The sequence below is a fragment of the Bos grunniens genome, chromosome 19 (genome assembly GCF_055505025.1).
Source record: "Bos grunniens cultivar Pamir isolate PY7600 chromosome 19, Bosgru_T2T1.0, whole genome shotgun sequence".
NCBI classification, from domain to species: domain Eukaryota; kingdom Metazoa; phylum Chordata; class Mammalia; order Artiodactyla; family Bovidae; genus Bos; species Bos grunniens.
In genome coordinates, this window is record NC_141183.1 from 48,990,286 (window position 1) to 49,007,050 (window position 16,765).

Sequence of the window (16,765 nt, forward strand, 5' to 3'; positions counted from 1 at the left end):
ATTCCACTATATATTACAATTTCTTCCTTTATTTTTATGTTTAAATTATGAAAATTTGATAACACATTTACAGCAGACTTGAAAAATACAGAACAAGGTTACATATAGTTCTACTATATATTACAATTATTTTGAAAGTAGATAAATTACGGTTTTCTTTTTAAGTTGGAGCTTCAATGTCAAATTCTCAAAAATTCATAGAATGAAAAGATAGAAAGGTGGATATGGTAGACCTGAGAAGCACTATGAACCAATTCACATAGTTAAGATTTATACAATCTTCACACAATAGCAGGACACAAATTCTATTCAAGTCCCCATAGTCTATAAGCCAGGAGACACTGGAACATATATAGGGACATAATACAAGGTGCAAAAATTTCATGGCCTGAAGGTACAGAAATCATAGAGTCTGTCCTCTTATTACTGTGGAATTATGCTAGAAATCAGTATCAAAAGATATCTGAAAATAACCCACGTTTTCAAGTGCAGTGTGATGTTTACCAAGAGAAATCTTGGACTTAGCCTTTGAAAGCCTCAATAAAGTTAAAAGACTGAAGAAACACAGAGGGTGATTGCAGAGAGGAAAAGTCTTAAAGGAGAAATTAATATCAAAATGGAAAATTAATATCAACGATACTTAAAAATCCCGTGTATTTTGAAATTAAATGTCCACTTTTAAATGAGGGGTGTGTCTGAGAAGACACGACAAGGAAAATTAGAAAATGTCTGTACATCCTGTTGTGGGCTTCGTTTCCCCTCAGAGCGTGCTGTCGGGCAGCTTCTTCAGCAGGTTGTGACCTCATCTTTGTAGAGCCCGGTGGTGAGCAATGCTCTTGTTTCTCTGTGTTGACACCTGCTTCCCGGCGGTGGTGCTGGGATGCCAGGTTGCACCTGCCTCCCTCCAGCCCAAACCAAGACTCCCTTTCTTTTCTTGGCCGTGCCAAATGGCTTGCGGGATCTTAGTTCCCTGATCAGGGGTCAAACCGGGGGCCCTTGTGATGAAAGCCCAGAATCCTAACCACCGGGTCAGCAAAGAATTCCACCCCCACTTTTTTTTTTCTAAATGAGTGTTTCATTATCTTTTTTCTTTTTTTTCTTAAATTGAGGTGCAGTTGATTTATAATGTTGTGTTAATTTCTGCTGAACAGCAAAGTGTCTCTTTTATACACATGCATACATTTAAAAAATACCCTTTTCCTTTAAGGTTTATTCCAGGAGATTGGATACAGTTCCCTATGCTATCCAGTAGGACCTTGCTGTTTATCTATCCTATTCTTTTTGGCTGCGCTGCAGGGCATGTGGGATCTTTTCCCTGACAGGGTACTGAACACTCGCCCCCTGCAGTGGAAATCTTAACCACTGGACTACCAGGTAAGTCCCTGTTTATCTATTCTAAAGGTAATCGTTTGCACCTACTAACCCGACTCTCAGCAGAACTCTCTTTTTTTGTCCTGGAAGAAATCCACTCTCTTTAATAATTCTGGTGAAGACATGAAGGAAATGCACTTTGAATCCTCTTTGTGCAGAGGGCATAGGCTTTTAGAACACAAGCCAGAGACCCCCAATTTTGCTCTCTGCCCTGCATCAACTCTCCCCTGTGAGGGCTGCAGGAGCTGTGTGGTGCACACTAGCTGCTTGACTCAGGGAAGGGAAGAGGGGATAGAAATAGGAAAATATCACTAAATATCCTAACAGGGAGTAAAATGTGGCAGTCTGTTTTCCAACAGCGCTCCCTTCCTCACTGTTCACTCCTAGAGAGATGTCTCCTGCATTTGCATGTGTGTGGGAGAAGGCAATGGCACCCCACTCCAGTACTCTTGCCTGGAAAATCCCATGGACGGAGGAGCCTGGAAGGCTGCAGTCCATGCGGTCGCTGAGGGTCGGACACGACTGAGCAACTTCACTTTCACTTGTCACTTTCATGCATTGGAGAAGGAAATGGCAACCCACTCCAGTGTTCTTGCTTGGAGAATCCCAGGGACGGGGAAGCCTGGTGGGCTGCCTTCTATGGGGTCGCACAGAGTCAGACACGACTGAAGTGACTTTAGGTTTAGTAGCCTGAGTTAGTCCTTAAGAGGGTCATGCCCCTCTACAGCCAGGGGCATTTCCCCATCTCCTCCCCATTCCCAGTTTCCCATTTAAAAATGCCATGTAGATTACAGTATAGAATATGCTAGGAAGCAGTAGAGTAGAGCCAGACAGTCTGGTGACGTCAGCTCCCCCTGCAATCCCAGCTGCCCTGTGCCTGGTAGATATGTAGTTCCCAAGAGCATAGTACAGAACTGCTGTCTCTGCTTTACTGTTCCCCCAGCTCCTTATTAAAAAAAAATTATTGAGGAGCTTCCCTAGTGGCTCAGTGGTGGGGAATCTGCCTGCCAGTACAGGAGACACAGGTTCGGCCCCTGGTTCGGGAAGATCCCACACGCTGCAGAGCAGCTAAGCCTGTGCACCCTAACTCCTGAGCCTGTGCCCCAGAGCCTGGGAACCACAGCTACTGAAGTCCATGCGTGTTATAGCCTGTGCTGCGAAACAAGAGAGGCCACTGCAGCGAGAAGCCTGCGCATTGCAACGAGAGAGCGGCCCCTGTTCATCTCAGCTAGAGAAAAGTCCGAGCAGTGACGGAGACCCAGCACGGCCAAAGAATGAAATAAAAAAATTAAAAGGAATTATTGAGGTGTGGCTTGCATACAGCTAAGCGTGTACATCTTACAGCTTGATGAATTTTGGCACATGGATATGCGTGTGTAGTCATCACCCAAACCCAGATAAAGAACATTTTCAGCTCCTCAGAAGTTTCTCCCTTGTTCTCTCTCTCTCTTTTTTCACCACACCACAGGGCTTGTGGAATCTTAATTCCTTGAACAGGGATCGAACCCTGGCCACTGGTAGTGGAAGTGCAGAGTCCTAACCACTGGACCACCAGGATTTCCCTCCCTCACATTTTTTTTTTGCAGTGAATCCCCTATAAGTAACTACTATTTGATATCTATGACTGTTTTCTTTTTTTTTTTTAAAGATTTTTTTTGGGTGGATCATTTTAAGAAGTCTTTGTTGAATTCGTTACAACATTGTTTCTGCTTTGGTTTTCTGGCCTCGAGACATGTGGGATCTTAGGTCCCCCTACCAGGGATCAGACCTGCACCCCCTGCATTGGAAGGTGAAGTCTTAACCACTTAATCATCAAGGAAGTCCCTCTATGACTGTTTTGACTGTTCTTGAATTTCACAAAAATGGGCAAAAGTATTTACCCTCATGAGTCTGACTGTTTCGCTCCAAACCGTGTCTGTGAAATCCATTCATACTGCATCTATCAGTGGTTGGCTGGTGGTGTGTCCCATTGTACCACAATGACTAAGGCTGCACACAAGCTTCTCTGAATTCAGGTTTCCCCCAACCTCTGGTCTGAAGGGAGAACTGTATGACAAACTGCTCTCCACTTGTTGACCCTGAGGTCCCGCCTTCTACTCTTCTGCCACTCTTAGAGTAGAAGGGGCAGCATTTCCAGGTTCTCCAGCTGTCTCTACTTCATATCTTCCTCCTTCCAAGGAGACACTGGCCCTGCCTTCTTTCTTGAGCTGGGAGAGCAACTGTTTTGCCAAGGAGAAGATCCAGTATGACAATACCTGCTGCTGAACCTGTGTGGGACTCCCCACTGGGGAGGGCAGTTGGAGAGGGAGAAAACAGGCCAAAGGAATAGAAGGAAATCTTGGGGGTGGGGTCTGGACTTCCACAAGGCTGTGGCGTTCAGGTTGCGTCAAGTTTAATCGGGTCTCCTGAGGGCAGAGAACCTCGAACTGGAGTCTTGGTTTCATGCAAGGATGCCCAAGATCAGAGGTCATCTTGGTTCCTAGCCTCGTGCAAAGCAGGGCAAGCTGGATTGATTCAGAAAGGACTTGGAAAAGGCTGGCTGGACTGAGCTGGGGAAGCAGGCTGTGGCTGCTGGACGGGAGGACAGACCTTCACGGGGAGGCCCCTGTCCCCAGGAGGCCTTAGCTAAAGGCTGGGATGGCCTTCTGGGGGCATTGGAGAGCTTCTGAGCAGATGACTGTTTCTGGACCCCACTGAGGAGCAGGGCACACCCCACTGATACCCGACAGGCAACACTGCAGAGGGAGAAGTTTGTCTGCAGAGGTCAGGATGAGAGCTGGACTGTGGCAGATACGGACCAAAAGGCCCCTTGAAGACTTTCTGTTTCTAGAAACCCTCATTTAAGTGTCCACTTCAAGCCTGGGCTCTCCAGGAAATTCCCCATAATCCATAATACTCTCACTTCCTCTTTTCTGAAACTTTCCATCTCTCAGGATGGTGGGAATGGATAGCCCCAGCTGGTGTGTTAGTTTCCTAAAGGTGCTAGCGTGGGAAAGCAGTATCTCTGGGTTCTAAATTGAGGTGCCAATTAGGAGGATGACATGACAAGTGGACATGACCTTCGCGAAGGGCAAGGCTCCTCATCATGACTGCAAGTTCCTCTTCTCCCACGCAATCTCACTGCATCTCAGATTATCCCATTACAGTGTAATCTAGCTCACTACTTGCCAGAGCAATGCCTCAGCCTTGCCAATTCCTAGACAACCTTTTCCCTTTCTAAGTTAACCCTCCAGAATTAGTTTTGGAGAAAGTGCCTTTTCCCACCTCTGCTTTTGTGTCTCCTCCAAGTGCAGCCACATCTCTGTCCTTTCGGTAATACGAGGGGCCACATTCACTCTGTGGCCCATCTGGTCTAATTTTTGGAGGTACTAATTTTTGGCATAAGTGGCAGAAATCTAGCTTAAATGAGCTTACTCAAAAAGGAAACATAATGGTTCATGGAACTGGAAAAAGCAAGCGGTTCCCAGCTTCAGGTCTGGCTTGATCCAGAGGCTCAAACAATGTCATCAGGAGTTTCTTGCCCTCCACTTTTCATTTCTGCTTTTTCTGCAGATATAGAATAGTCGGGATAGTCAGAAATTATGCAGAAATGCCTGGACACAGCTCTCTCTCTTTGAGAGAGTTAAAGACTCAACTTCAGTCATTAGCTGTGGACATGTTGTGATGGATTAAAGCAAGGGACACGGCACACAAACTCAAATGCCCATTGAGTCCAGGCAGTAATCTAAAAGAGTGAAATAGGCCAGCTGGAGAATGCAAGCCTCATGCAAAAAGCGGCAATCACTATGTGGGGTGTTGACCCATGGCTGCCAGATCTGTTCAATTTTTTGAGTAGACATAGTGTTAAACTTTATTTCTGCATTTTACTGTCTTGGATCAAACAAAATGATATTTTCAAAGTAGATAAATCAGCAGAAAAAAGTGTATAACCAGTTTTCTCTGTAATAATATATTTTTAATATAAATGTCAAAAATCATCCTAATGCTGATTTTAGCCAAGAGATAGATGTATTTTCTGTATCAACTTGAGAATTAGGGACAAAAGAGGAAAAAGTAAAAACAGTAAAACAAAATTTAAAATGGAAGCATTTAGAAATTATTTAAAACATTTTTAATTGGAGGATAATTGCCTTAGAATGTTGTGTTGGTTTCTGCCATACAACAATGTGAACCAGCCACAAGTATACATATGTCCCTTCTCTCTAGAACCTCCGCACACCTCCACCCTGTCCCAGCCCTCTAGGTTGTCACAGAGCTCTGTGTTGAGCTCCCTGTTTTATACAGAAACTTCCCGTTAGTTCTCTGCTTTACCTACAGTAATGTATATGCTTCAATGCTACTCTCTCAATTTGTCCCACCCTCCCCTTCCCTGGCTATGTCCACAAGTCTTTTCTATGTTTGCATTTGATTCATGCCCTGCAAACAGGTTCATCAGTACTGTTTTTCTAGATTCGACAATATATGATATTTGTTTTTCTCTTTCTAACTTGGGCTTCCCTGGTGGCTCAGCTGGTAAAGAATCCACCTGCAATGCGGGAGACCTGGGTTCAATCCCTGGGTTGGGAAGAGCCCCTGGAGAAGGGAAAGGCTACCCACTCCAGTATTCTGGCCTGGAGAATTCCGTGGACTGTATAGTCCATGGGGTCGAAAAGAGTCAGACACGACTGAGCGACTTTCACACATTCTAACTTACTTCACTTTGTATAACAGGCCCTAGCTTCATTCACTTCAGCTCAACTGACTCACATTTGTTCCTCTTTATGGCTGAATAACGCAGAAGGCAATGGCACCCTACTCCAGTACTCTTGCCTGGAAAATCCCATGGATGGAGGAGACTGGTAGGCTGTAGTCCATGGGGTCGCTAAGAGTCGGACAGGACTGAGCGACTTCACTTTCACTTTTCACTTTCATGCATTGGAGAAGGAAATGGCAACCTACTCCAGTGTTCTTGCCTGGAGAATCCCAGGGACGGGGGAGTCTGGTGGGCTGCCATCTCTGGGGTCGCACAGAGTTGGACACAACTGAAGTGACTTAGCAGTAGCATGGCTGAATAATATAAAACAGAAGCGTTTTACTGGCCGATGCAGATCATCTTTAAAAAAACAAAAGCAAGGGCTCCGCACTAAATTTAAATCATCTTCCCATCAAAACAACAACTACTACAATAACAACAAAACCAAACTGTGAGCTTCCTGCCTGCAGAGGATGGTGGCTAGGATCTTAGTTCAGCTCTTGAAGTTTCAGCTGTGAGCAGCTTTCAGGTTTCTTCAAGCAAGTTCTGTCCAGGTGTGTGCACACTAAGTTGCTTCACTCGTGTCAGACTCTTTGCAACCCCATGGACTGTAACCCACCAGCCTCCTTTGTCCATGGGGATTTTCCAGGCAAGAATGCTGGAGTGGGTTGCCATGCCCTCGGGGCTAAAAACTGTGGGCTAAGGTTGTATAAAGAATTTGGGATTCCCTTTCACGGACTTTTTTCTTTTTGGGGTTCTCCTCACTTTTGTCTCAGGCTCCTTCCTCTGGTTCATCTGACCAGAAAGACCAAAGACTCTCTCACCAGAGTTTGAGCCAGCGCTGTGGCATCCCCCGCAGCAACTGCAGCTGACTTCAGGTCAAAGCCACAAACGTTATGAACTGCATGCCTGCCTGTTGCTTGCTCCCACTTTCAACATCCCTCCAAAATCCACCTTCTTTTTATACAATCTCTCATGCTCACAGCTGCATTTTTTAAAAAAAGATTTTCTGAGTTTGTAGCATCTGTTTTCAGATGGATCAGTTTGTTGGATATGTCAGATACTCAGTCCTCCAGGCTGGAAGTCGAAGATTCTCTAGGGAGACAAGTTTATGTTAAACTGTTCTTTTGGGTGGGGGGTGGGGTCCTATCGAATCATACGGCGCTGTCTTCTGCCTCTTACCAGCACCTTTGCTGTGCTTTATTCTTCTTAGAGAACTTATCACCGCTTGACGTTGTGTGTATTTGGATACTTTTTCCCCACTAAAATGCAAGTTCTCTGAGAGCAGGATCTTTTATCTGTTCTGCTTCGACATGAGCTAGAAGCCTCAGCTCCCTGTAAAAGGGGAGAGAGAAATCTGGAAGAGGTGGGCAACATGAGGGGCCTCTGAGCAGCGGGTCTAACGCACAGGTGGGTCTTCCTGGACACAGCCACGTGTGATAACCCTTTAAGAATACACAGGGGCTTGTTGTAGTTCAGTTGCTAAGTCGTATCCAACTCTTTGTGACCCCATGAACTGCAGCACTCCAGGCTTCTCTGTCCTTTACCACATCCCAGAGTTTGCTCAAACTCATGTCCATCGAGTCAGTGATGCCATCCAACCATCTCATTCTCTGCTGCCCCCTTCTCTTGCCCTCAGTCTTTCCCAGCATCAGGGTCTTTTCTAATGAGTTGGCTCTTTGCATCAGGTGACCAAATATTGGGGCTTCAGCTTCTGCATCAGTTTTTCCAATGACTATTCAGAGTTGATTTCCTTTAGGATTGTGTGATTTGATCTCCTTGCAGTCCAAGGGACTCTCAAGAGTCTTCTTCAACACCATAATTCAAAAGTATTAGTTCTTCGGCGCTTAGCCTTCTCGATGTCCAACTTTTTATATCCATACCTGACTACTGGAGAAACCATAGCTTTGGTGATACAGACCTTTGTTGGTAAAGTGATGTATCTACTTTTTAATACGCTAAGTTTGTCATGGCTTTTCCCCCAAGGAGCAAGTGTCTTATTTCGTGGCTGCAGTCACTGTCCAGAGTGATTTTGGAGCCCAAGAAAATACGTCACAGCAGCTAGTCACTGTGATTTTTAACCACTGGGTGGCGCTGCCCTCCAATTTTCCTAAGATCAAGTCCGCCTAGAATCCCTTTTCAGTGGCTGCAAACCCTTAACCTCTGGGAACCTTATTTAAAATACCATGTCCATGGTGACACATCCTTGCCCTGACCCCCTGACTGGCAATCAGAAGGGGTCTCTCACGCTGACTTCTGAACACGAGTGTTACTCCCTCCCCTCCCCTTGCCCCCCTCCTTAGTGTGAATTTCATGAATAGACATTTAGTAAACACCTCCAACCCCTCCCCTGGCACAGGGGGTGGGGGGGCCGGCGGTGGGAGCAGAGTAAATTAGAAGAGGTGGTCCCCGCCCTCTAAGCAGCCCTTTGAGCTGGGTTCAAAGACCTGCACTGGAGGTAAAGGATGAGCCTCTCTCCTGGGCATCACTCTTGGGAAAGTTGACCAAATAGCCACTCAAGCTGCTCGTGTTCTGTGGTTCAGACAAGAAACCCCCATTGTAGGGTCTGGAGCGGAAGGCTCCTTTCTGGGAACAATGCCAACGGAAGAGAAAGCCCTGAGTGTGTGTTTAGGGCGAACACAACGGGGCCCCTGCAATTTCTCAATCCTGCCGTTCACAATCTGGTTGCCTTCCACCCACCAGCTTCTCCTCCTCTGTCATAATCGGAATGTAGGAACCGAGGGCTGTCCTCTCGCCCCACCAGCGAGAACCGGCTGGCCTTGTGCCTTCCTGCTCAGGGAAGGGAGCTCACAAGCTCTGAATCCCAGCTCTGAGGCAGGCCTAGCGCTGTGTCCTCTTGACATGTTAACTGGTGTGACTCTCCTGGTAACCTGTGATCGCTGGTGTTTCAGTCATTTCACAACAAGGAAAAGCTGCATCTCCGAGAGGCTGACTATATCACACATCAACACATAAACCTGCCTCAGATGCTCACATCTTTAAAAATCCTCCCTTGAACCTTCTGCTGTTGACCTAAGTTTGGCTTCCCTTCATAGAAAAGTTCTTACTGGAGCTGCCTCTGTAGTGTTCTGGGCCCCTCTTCCGCAACCTCTGTTCTCCCCCGACCCCTTTGGTTGGGCTTCTATCACTATTTTCCACTGAGACTTATCGACTCACGGATGACCTTCAAAAGGAAAAACGTGGAAGTGTTAGTCGCTCAGTCGTTTCTGACTCTTTGCGACCCCCTGGACTGTAGCCCGCCAGGCTCCTCTGTCCATGGAATCCTCCAGGCAAGAATACTGGAGTGGGTAGCCATCCGCTTCTCCAGGGGATCTTCCCCACCCAGGGATCAAACCCAGGTCTCCTGCATTGCGGGCAGATTCTTTACCCTCTGAGCCACCAGGGAAGCCCATGACCTTCAAAGTTCAACTCCAAAGAGCTTTTCTCTATTCTTCTTTTAAAAAAAATATTTATTGGGCTATGCCAGGTCTTTTTTTTTTTCAGAGTCTATAATCAACTTTATTTTAATATAATCTAAACACATATCATTTAGAAAATACCAAGAAAAATTTATGTACAAGAGTTGATGCTATCACATTTGGACAAAGCTGACAAGTTCCTGCTACGAGCATATCCCAGGAGATAACACTGAAGAAACCTAATATATTGGAGTAGATTTTGTGGCATTTGGCCCACAGTTTGATAGCCCTCAGGGTTAACCTGAAGTTGTCAATGTTTGATACTAGATGTAAAACATCTCGTAAAACCATTTCATTGATTTGCAATAAAATCAGAACCCTGCAATCATTAAGACTTCTTATACATATCTAAATTTTTAAGCAGACTGTCATGTTTTAAGTCCAAATTTCCTGGAATAGTCTGCAGTGCTAATCTTGCAAACAAAATATCAATCTCTATTCCATCAAACAGTTTGGTAACTTGGTACAAATGCCTCTTCAACAGCTCTTAAATCTTTTACTTCTCCCTGTAATTTCAACTTATCATAGAATGAGGTGAAAAAGTCACTTCAATCAACATGTCTTGGTGCAACACACAATGCATCAATATTGGCAGTTTTTTGTATGTACACCTAATCTGTAAGATCCAGAGGTAAACATTTTCCCATCAGCATGTTCAGTTAGAGATTGTGGAAGATTATTGCTTTCACTGATTTCTCGTATCCAGTCTTTTACCAGGTTAATCTTCCCAAAATTAAAATCCTGCACTGAAGTTCCTCTTTCTCTTCAAAAATCCCAAAGGGCTTCAGAGTCTCCACTAGTTTCTGTGTAAGTAGGCAGTTAGTCTCCTTGGGGGCTGCTAAGCAGAAGGGAGAAGCAATGCCATAGTGCTTCTGTGGCGGGTGTTTGCTGTGATCCCTGCTTTGTAACTGGAAACAGCTTTGTCTCAGCGGCGGCACTGCCCAGTCATACTCCACCCCGCTTGCCTGCAACGGCAGCCAGGCATACTCTGGGCAGGATCAACTGATGTGGGAAGGAGGGGCCTTGGCTGCCTCAGCCCTGGTCCAACCTCACTCCTGCTCTGGCCTAGAGTATTTTATTTTAAAATAAAAGTTTTAAGTTTAAAATTTTCTAGTTGCCTTTTTACTAGAGGCACTATAATGTATCATTCAATCTGGAACACTTAAAAAATTATATATAACTCACATATACATAAAATATAGACAACTTAAGTGCATAGGTTGTGAATATTTACATATGGATGGATGCATCTAAGTAGCTGACACCCAGATGATGGTAAGCTCACCTAATTACGCTGAGACAAGAGGCATAATCAGGACTGATTACTTCCTTGTGAATAGATTCTTTGGGGCAAGAATATTGTCAGTGATACATTGTATCATGTCAGGAAACACATTTTTGCTTGTACCATGCCTGGTGACGATAAAGTTGAATACCTTAACCAGATACATCTGGTTAAGGTGTATATGACCAAATTTCAACTGTTGCCTATAAGACCCATTTTGTTCAATGTAGAGATTTACCTGAGGCATTTTCAAGCAAATTAATTCCACTCAGTGACTTAGTATTTTTAAAATGTCCCCATCTCTATCCTCTGCTCCCTTAGGGCTGGGCATCTTTGGAGAGACAGTCACTTCTGCTTCTGTTTCCCATAAGTTCACAGGCTTTCTTTTTGATGCAGCCTTCTAAGCAGGCTGTGCACTCCGGGAGCAGGAAGCATAGAGAGTGGAGCGGCCCAGAGTTCAGCTGTCTAAAGTCACCGTGGAGTTGATTGTAGTCACTTCTCTATCATTAATTATAATCATAGCTGTACACTTTTACTGGCATTATGATCTCACTGCAGGCTTTTTGTTAATACTTTATTCCTGTGTACACACTCAGGGCACAGCATATTGTCCTCCAGGTGTGGGGGTGGAAAGTCACCAGATGGTATCAGGAAGAATGCAGACACCCTCCTTCGTTTTCCAGGCACCCAGGCCTGCCCAGTGTGAAACTGTAAACGAACCCAGCCTTCTGTGTTAGCTGGGAGACTTCTCCCGTGGACCACACACCACTGGACCTCACAAGTCTCTTGCGATCGCACTGACTCCGTCTTCACGGCCCTGGCTGTCATTCTGCTCCAGGCGGCAAACACAGCTTCCGAGTCGGGGGCAGAAGTTGATACAACTGCCTCAAGAGGCGGAGGAGCTCCCTCAAGGGCAGGCGGCCCCCGTGCAGGAGGAGCAGCCCCTTCAGAAGACGTTCTCTCAACAGAGCATTCCAGTGGTAGTTCCCCCTTTTCTATCTTTATCCTTTTCGATAGTGACAGGATCCTGGCCTCCTGTGCTGTGGCAGGAATGTTTTTTTGATGAGGGTAAGCATATTCACAGAGTCGTTTATATCCATCTAGTTTCGGGCCTTTGGTGCTCAGTTTTAACTGCTGGCACCAAGCACGAATGACGTCCCTATGGACCAGGTTGACAGGCGGCAGGACAGCAGGTAGAGGGGGGATGGGGATCTGCGTCGGTGTCTTCGGAGGTTTCACACAGTCACAACGCTGTGACATGTCTCCTGGACGGCAAGCTGTGCTATTTTTTGTATCTCTTTTTCGTTTGGTTCCCTTTGCTGAATTTTTTGCTATCTCTGCTTCACCAGAAGTTCCCTGTCCCTTTTCAGCTTCTACTGATGTAAGTCTGCAACTCATAGGTTCTTCAGATTTCTCTGTGGAGTTGTTCTCCTTGTTTCTGCTCTCCATGCTCAGAAAGGTCAAGGCTGATAAAATGAAGACTCTCCTTACTTCTGAAATGGCTCCGGCCCAAGATTGCTCTTTTAAAAGTCTCCTCCTCCTCTATGCCAGGTCTTAGTTGTAGTCTGAGAGATCCAGTTCCCTGACCTGGGATCGAACGCAGGCTGCCTGCGTTGGGAGTGTGGAGTCTTAGCTCCGGGACCATCAGGGAAGCCCGTCTCTGCTCCTCCTTTATCTCTTGGCAGCACTGAGCACATTTGATAACTTTCTCTTGATTAAATGATTTTCTTGGCTTATCAGTTACCACGCCCTCTGGGTTTTCCTGCCATCTCCCTGGCCACTGTGCCAGCCCATCTACGTGTCACTCCCGCTCTGGTCTCTAAATGTTTGAACGCCCCCGAGCCCATTACTCATTACCTGTTCCACACTCTCCCCGGCTGACTCCGTCTGGCCCTAGGGTTTTATATACTCCAGCTTGACCATTCCTTGGCCTTCCAAACTCCCATAGCCAACTTCCTTCTCCACATGGCCTCATGGACACCTAATTAGCACCTCAAAATAAACACAGGCCAAACAGAACTCTTGATCCCCCACCTCAATTTACTCTTTCCCAGACATCCCCGTTTCTATAAATTGCACCAACAGCTCAAGCCCATCTTTCTCAGTACGTCTTTTCAATTCTGTCCCCTGAGATGTCCCTAATCTCCTCAGCCACCACCACTTCCTTCCTGGTCCAAGTCACCATCCCCTGGAGCCAGGACTGCTGCGGGGGTCTCCCTTGCCCCCCAGGAATCCCTGTCTGTGCAGGTGATTCTTCAAAGGTCAATCAGATGCTCTCCCTCAGCTGCTTAAAAATGTCCTGGATGGCTTTCCACCTCCCTTAAAATGAACTGCATGCTCCTTGCCCGGGCTTACAAAGCACTCCCTCCCTGCCTTTGACTTTCTCACGGCTTGTGCTGGTCTCCTCACCTCTGTGCTCCAGCCGGACTGTCCCCAGCCTAGGGCTTTGCCCTGGTTGTGCCCTCTGCCTGGAAAGTTTTATCTATTTGTGTTTTCTTTAGGTCTTTGTTGCTGCACATGGGCTTTCTCTTGTTATAGGGATCCAGGGCTACTCTTCATTGCTTTTGAGCACGGCTTAGTTGCCCTGAGGCACGTGGGATCTTCCTGGACCAGGGATCGAACCCATGTCCCCTGCACTGGCGGGCGGGTTGTTAACCGCTGGACTACTGCGGAAGTCCTGCCTGCAAAGTTTCCTTCCCCCGGTTCCCTGTGTGGCTGATTCCCGCCGGTCATTTAGCTCTCAAGGGGCATGTCACCTCCTTGGTAATGCCTTTCCTCACCACCCACCTAAAGTAGACATTGAGTCACCTCCCTGATCTTGAGAGCTGCCTGGAAGTCTTTCCACTCCTGCAGTTCTCCAGTCTAGAGACGATCAAAGCTTCCACAAGACTTCTGTGAATCCCTGATGACTTACTTCACAGGTTTTGGTCTCCGGTCCAGGGATGCGGGCCCTGTGTCCCATCTCTGGCTTTCAAAGACCAAGTGGTCTCTTTTCTTGGCTTACTCAGAGTGATTTCATCCCTCCCCTTGAAATCTTACCCCAGTCTATTCTTGCCTGGAGATTTCCATGGACAGAGGAGCCTGGTGGGCTCCGTGGGGTCGCGAAGAGTTGGACATGACTGAGCGGCTCACACACACGCGTGCACGTGTACACACACACATGCATACACACGTCCATGTCCTGGGGGCATTTCTTGCCTTCACTGGGGTTGCAGACACATTTTCTAAACATGATTTTTTCCCTCCAGGAGAGGGATTCTCGTCCTAGCTGATAACAGAATAGCGACATTTTAGCATCACAGTTAAGAGACAGAGTTGGGATCTGAACCTGGATTTGCCTGAGTGTGGAGAATGCTTTTATTTTTTTTAATTTAGCTTTTTACCTCCCTGCATCTGTGGCCTGGGGGATCTAAAATTTTGACCTGCGGACTTTTAGTCGTGGCGTGTGGGATCTAGTACCCCCACCAGGGGTCGCACCCAGGCCCCTGCATTGTGAGAGGAGAATTTGCTACTGGATCACCTGGGAAGTCCCGAGACAAAGCTTTTAAACCAGCACATCACTGTGTCCCGCAGATCCTCATTCAGGCTGCTGCTGACTCTCAGCCGTTGCTTGCACACAGGTGCATGCCCACGTGTTCTTCCTACAGAGGGAAAGTGCCTGCCCTTCTGGCTGGCCTTGGGAGGTTGCCTCTAAGGCTAAATAGCATTTCTTACAGGCCAGCCAGAGCTAGCCGCAGGACATCTGGTCATCTCGTCTAAATTCTCATGGTGCACAGTGGGGATGGGGTGCAGAGGGGATCCATGAGAGGGGATGTGCCGGCCAGGCTCCTAGATGCCGGGTAGAATGCTCCTTGTACTGCCCAGGGCTGCTTCCTTCCTATTTTCCCTTCCTGTCCCACCCACTGGTCCCCTCACGTTGCTGTGTGTGGCCTTCACCCCTTTCTACCCTTTTCTCTGAAAGATGAGTGAAAACCCCGCTATTCCAGGCCTTATTGTCCACCCGCTACCAGTCATCTTGGTTCCACAAGGCTGACAGTCACATAAGCTGGCTGCTGCTGCTGCTAAGTCACTTCAGTCGTGTCCGACTCTGTGCGACCCCAGAGACCGCAGCCCACCAGGCTCCCCCGTCCCTGGGATTCTCCAGGCAAGAACACCGGAGTGGCTTGCCATTTCCTTCTCCAATGCATGAGAGTGAAAAGTGAAAGTGAAGTCTCTCAGTCGTGTCCGACTCCTAGCGACCCCATGGACTGCAGCCCACCAGGCTCCTCCGTCCATGGGATTTTCCAGGCAAGAGTACTGGAGTAGGGGTGCCATTGCCTTCTCTGATAAGCTAGCTAGGCATACAGTAATGTGAATGAATCACTTTGATTGATCAGGCTGATCACGGTTGGGAGACACCTATGGGTCAGAATGAGGAGGTCTTTCCTGTGTGTGCCTCTGTGTGCATGCGTGTTATGTTAAAAGCCAGGCATTTATCTACCTTGAAAAGATTAGGAAAAGCCCTCTGATGGACACAGACGGGGAAAGGGAAGGTGGGATGAACTGGGAGTTCAGGTTTGACATAAATACACGACCATGTATGAAATAGCTAGCTAGTGGAAACCTGTGTAACGCAGGGAGCTCAGCTTGGTGCTCTGTGGTGATCTAGAGGGTGGGATGGGGTTGGGGTGGGAGGGAGTCTCAAGAGGAAGGGGATATACGTATCCATACAGCTGATTCACTTCATTGTTCAGCAGAAACTAACATAATGTTGTAAAGCAATTATACTTCAATAAAAAACAAATAAAAAACCCCAACAAAAACAACAAAACAGCTGATTGCACCTGAGATAAGTTACTTTTGGTTCTGAACCACTGGGAGTTTCTGACAAGTTTTATTATTATGTGCCGGGATAAGAATTTGACTTTGTATACAGATTTTTCAATTAGATTTTTGGACTGACATCTCAACTCTGAACTCTTGATAGATTAAAAAAAAAAGACTCATGATGACATTTCCATTCCAGCTTGCTGGAATCCCGGCCTCGCCTGTGCTTCCTGTTTTCAGGAAGCTTGTCCTTCAGGCCTTTGAACTCGAGTTCCCTGATTATGACCCTGGTGCTGGCTAAGGACTTTGAAACCTCCTGCTTGGCTGTGCACACCAATCGTGGTCTGGCTTCTGCGTCAATCCAAGCCCTGCCACTTCTCCGTGTTCACTCTGGCTCCGGCAAGCAGAGGTCCAGCCTGGCTATGTTGTATCTGTCGGTGGTTCTGTCATCCCTGGGCTGTGAGCTCCTGGAGGATGTTTGATCACAGTTAGCTTTGATTGCAGGAATTGTGGAGAGAAATCCCTGGATCCAAAAGTAGGAGCTCACAGCCTGGAGGGACGACAAGGGAGCATTGACCTCTGTCTGGGACAAAGGGGAGGGTCAGAGTTTGAGGCCCTTACCTGCCCCAAGCTCCTGCCTGGCCAGCGTGGTGACTGACAGGTCAGTACAGGAGTTAAAGTGCTTTTGGCACAAACGACAGAAGCTAAGACCTGCTAACTCGAGCTCGTGTAAGGAAAAGGGGGTACCCAGACACCCGTGGACACATTAATGAATGAACAAAACAGGGTAGACACAGACAATGAAATATCATTCAGGCCTAGCAAAGAATGAAATCCTGACAACATGCATAAATTTTAAAAACATTGTGCTACGTGAAATAAGACAGTTACAAAAGGTCAAATAACGAGATGATTCCATTTATACCTAGAGGTATAGGTACCTAGAGGTACCTAGAGGTTCCTAGAGGAATCGCGTTCATAGTGACGGAAAGCAGAATAGTGGTTCCTAAGGGCTAGGAACTCCGGTACTTTGGCCACCTCGTGCTAAGAGTTGACTCGTTGGAAAAGACTGATGCTGGGAGGGATTGGGGG

At 46.9% G+C, this 16,765-nt stretch overlaps 1 protein-coding gene and 1 pseudogene across 2 annotated transcripts; both read right to left on the bottom strand.

Moving 5' to 3' along the window:
* Window positions 1-9,593: 9,593 nt before the first annotated feature.
* LOC147352582 (poly(A) polymerase alpha-like) lies at window positions 9,594-11,114 on the bottom strand (annotated as a pseudogene). Its single transcript, XR_015148422.1, has 2 exons — window positions 11,106-11,114; window positions 9,594-10,500 (listed from the first exon to the last, which is right to left on the bottom strand). The product of XR_015148422.1 is annotated as a poly(A) polymerase alpha-like (transcript).
* Window positions 9,594-12,403, bottom strand: LOC147352581 (developmental pluripotency-associated protein 4-like). Its single transcript, XM_086355617.1, has one exon. The coding sequence runs from the start codon at window positions 12,314-12,316 to the stop codon at window positions 11,417-11,419; it is 900 nt and encodes a 299-aa protein (XP_086211743.1). The 5' UTR covers window positions 12,317-12,403; the 3' UTR covers window positions 9,594-11,416.
* Window positions 12,404-16,765: the final 4,362 nt, after the last annotated feature.

Excerpts from the sequence above, each read along its gene's own strand:
- LOC147352581 (XM_086355617.1), bottom strand. The coding sequence starts at position 12,316 with ATGGAGAGCAGAAACAAGGAGAACAACTCCACAGAGAAATCTGAAGAA.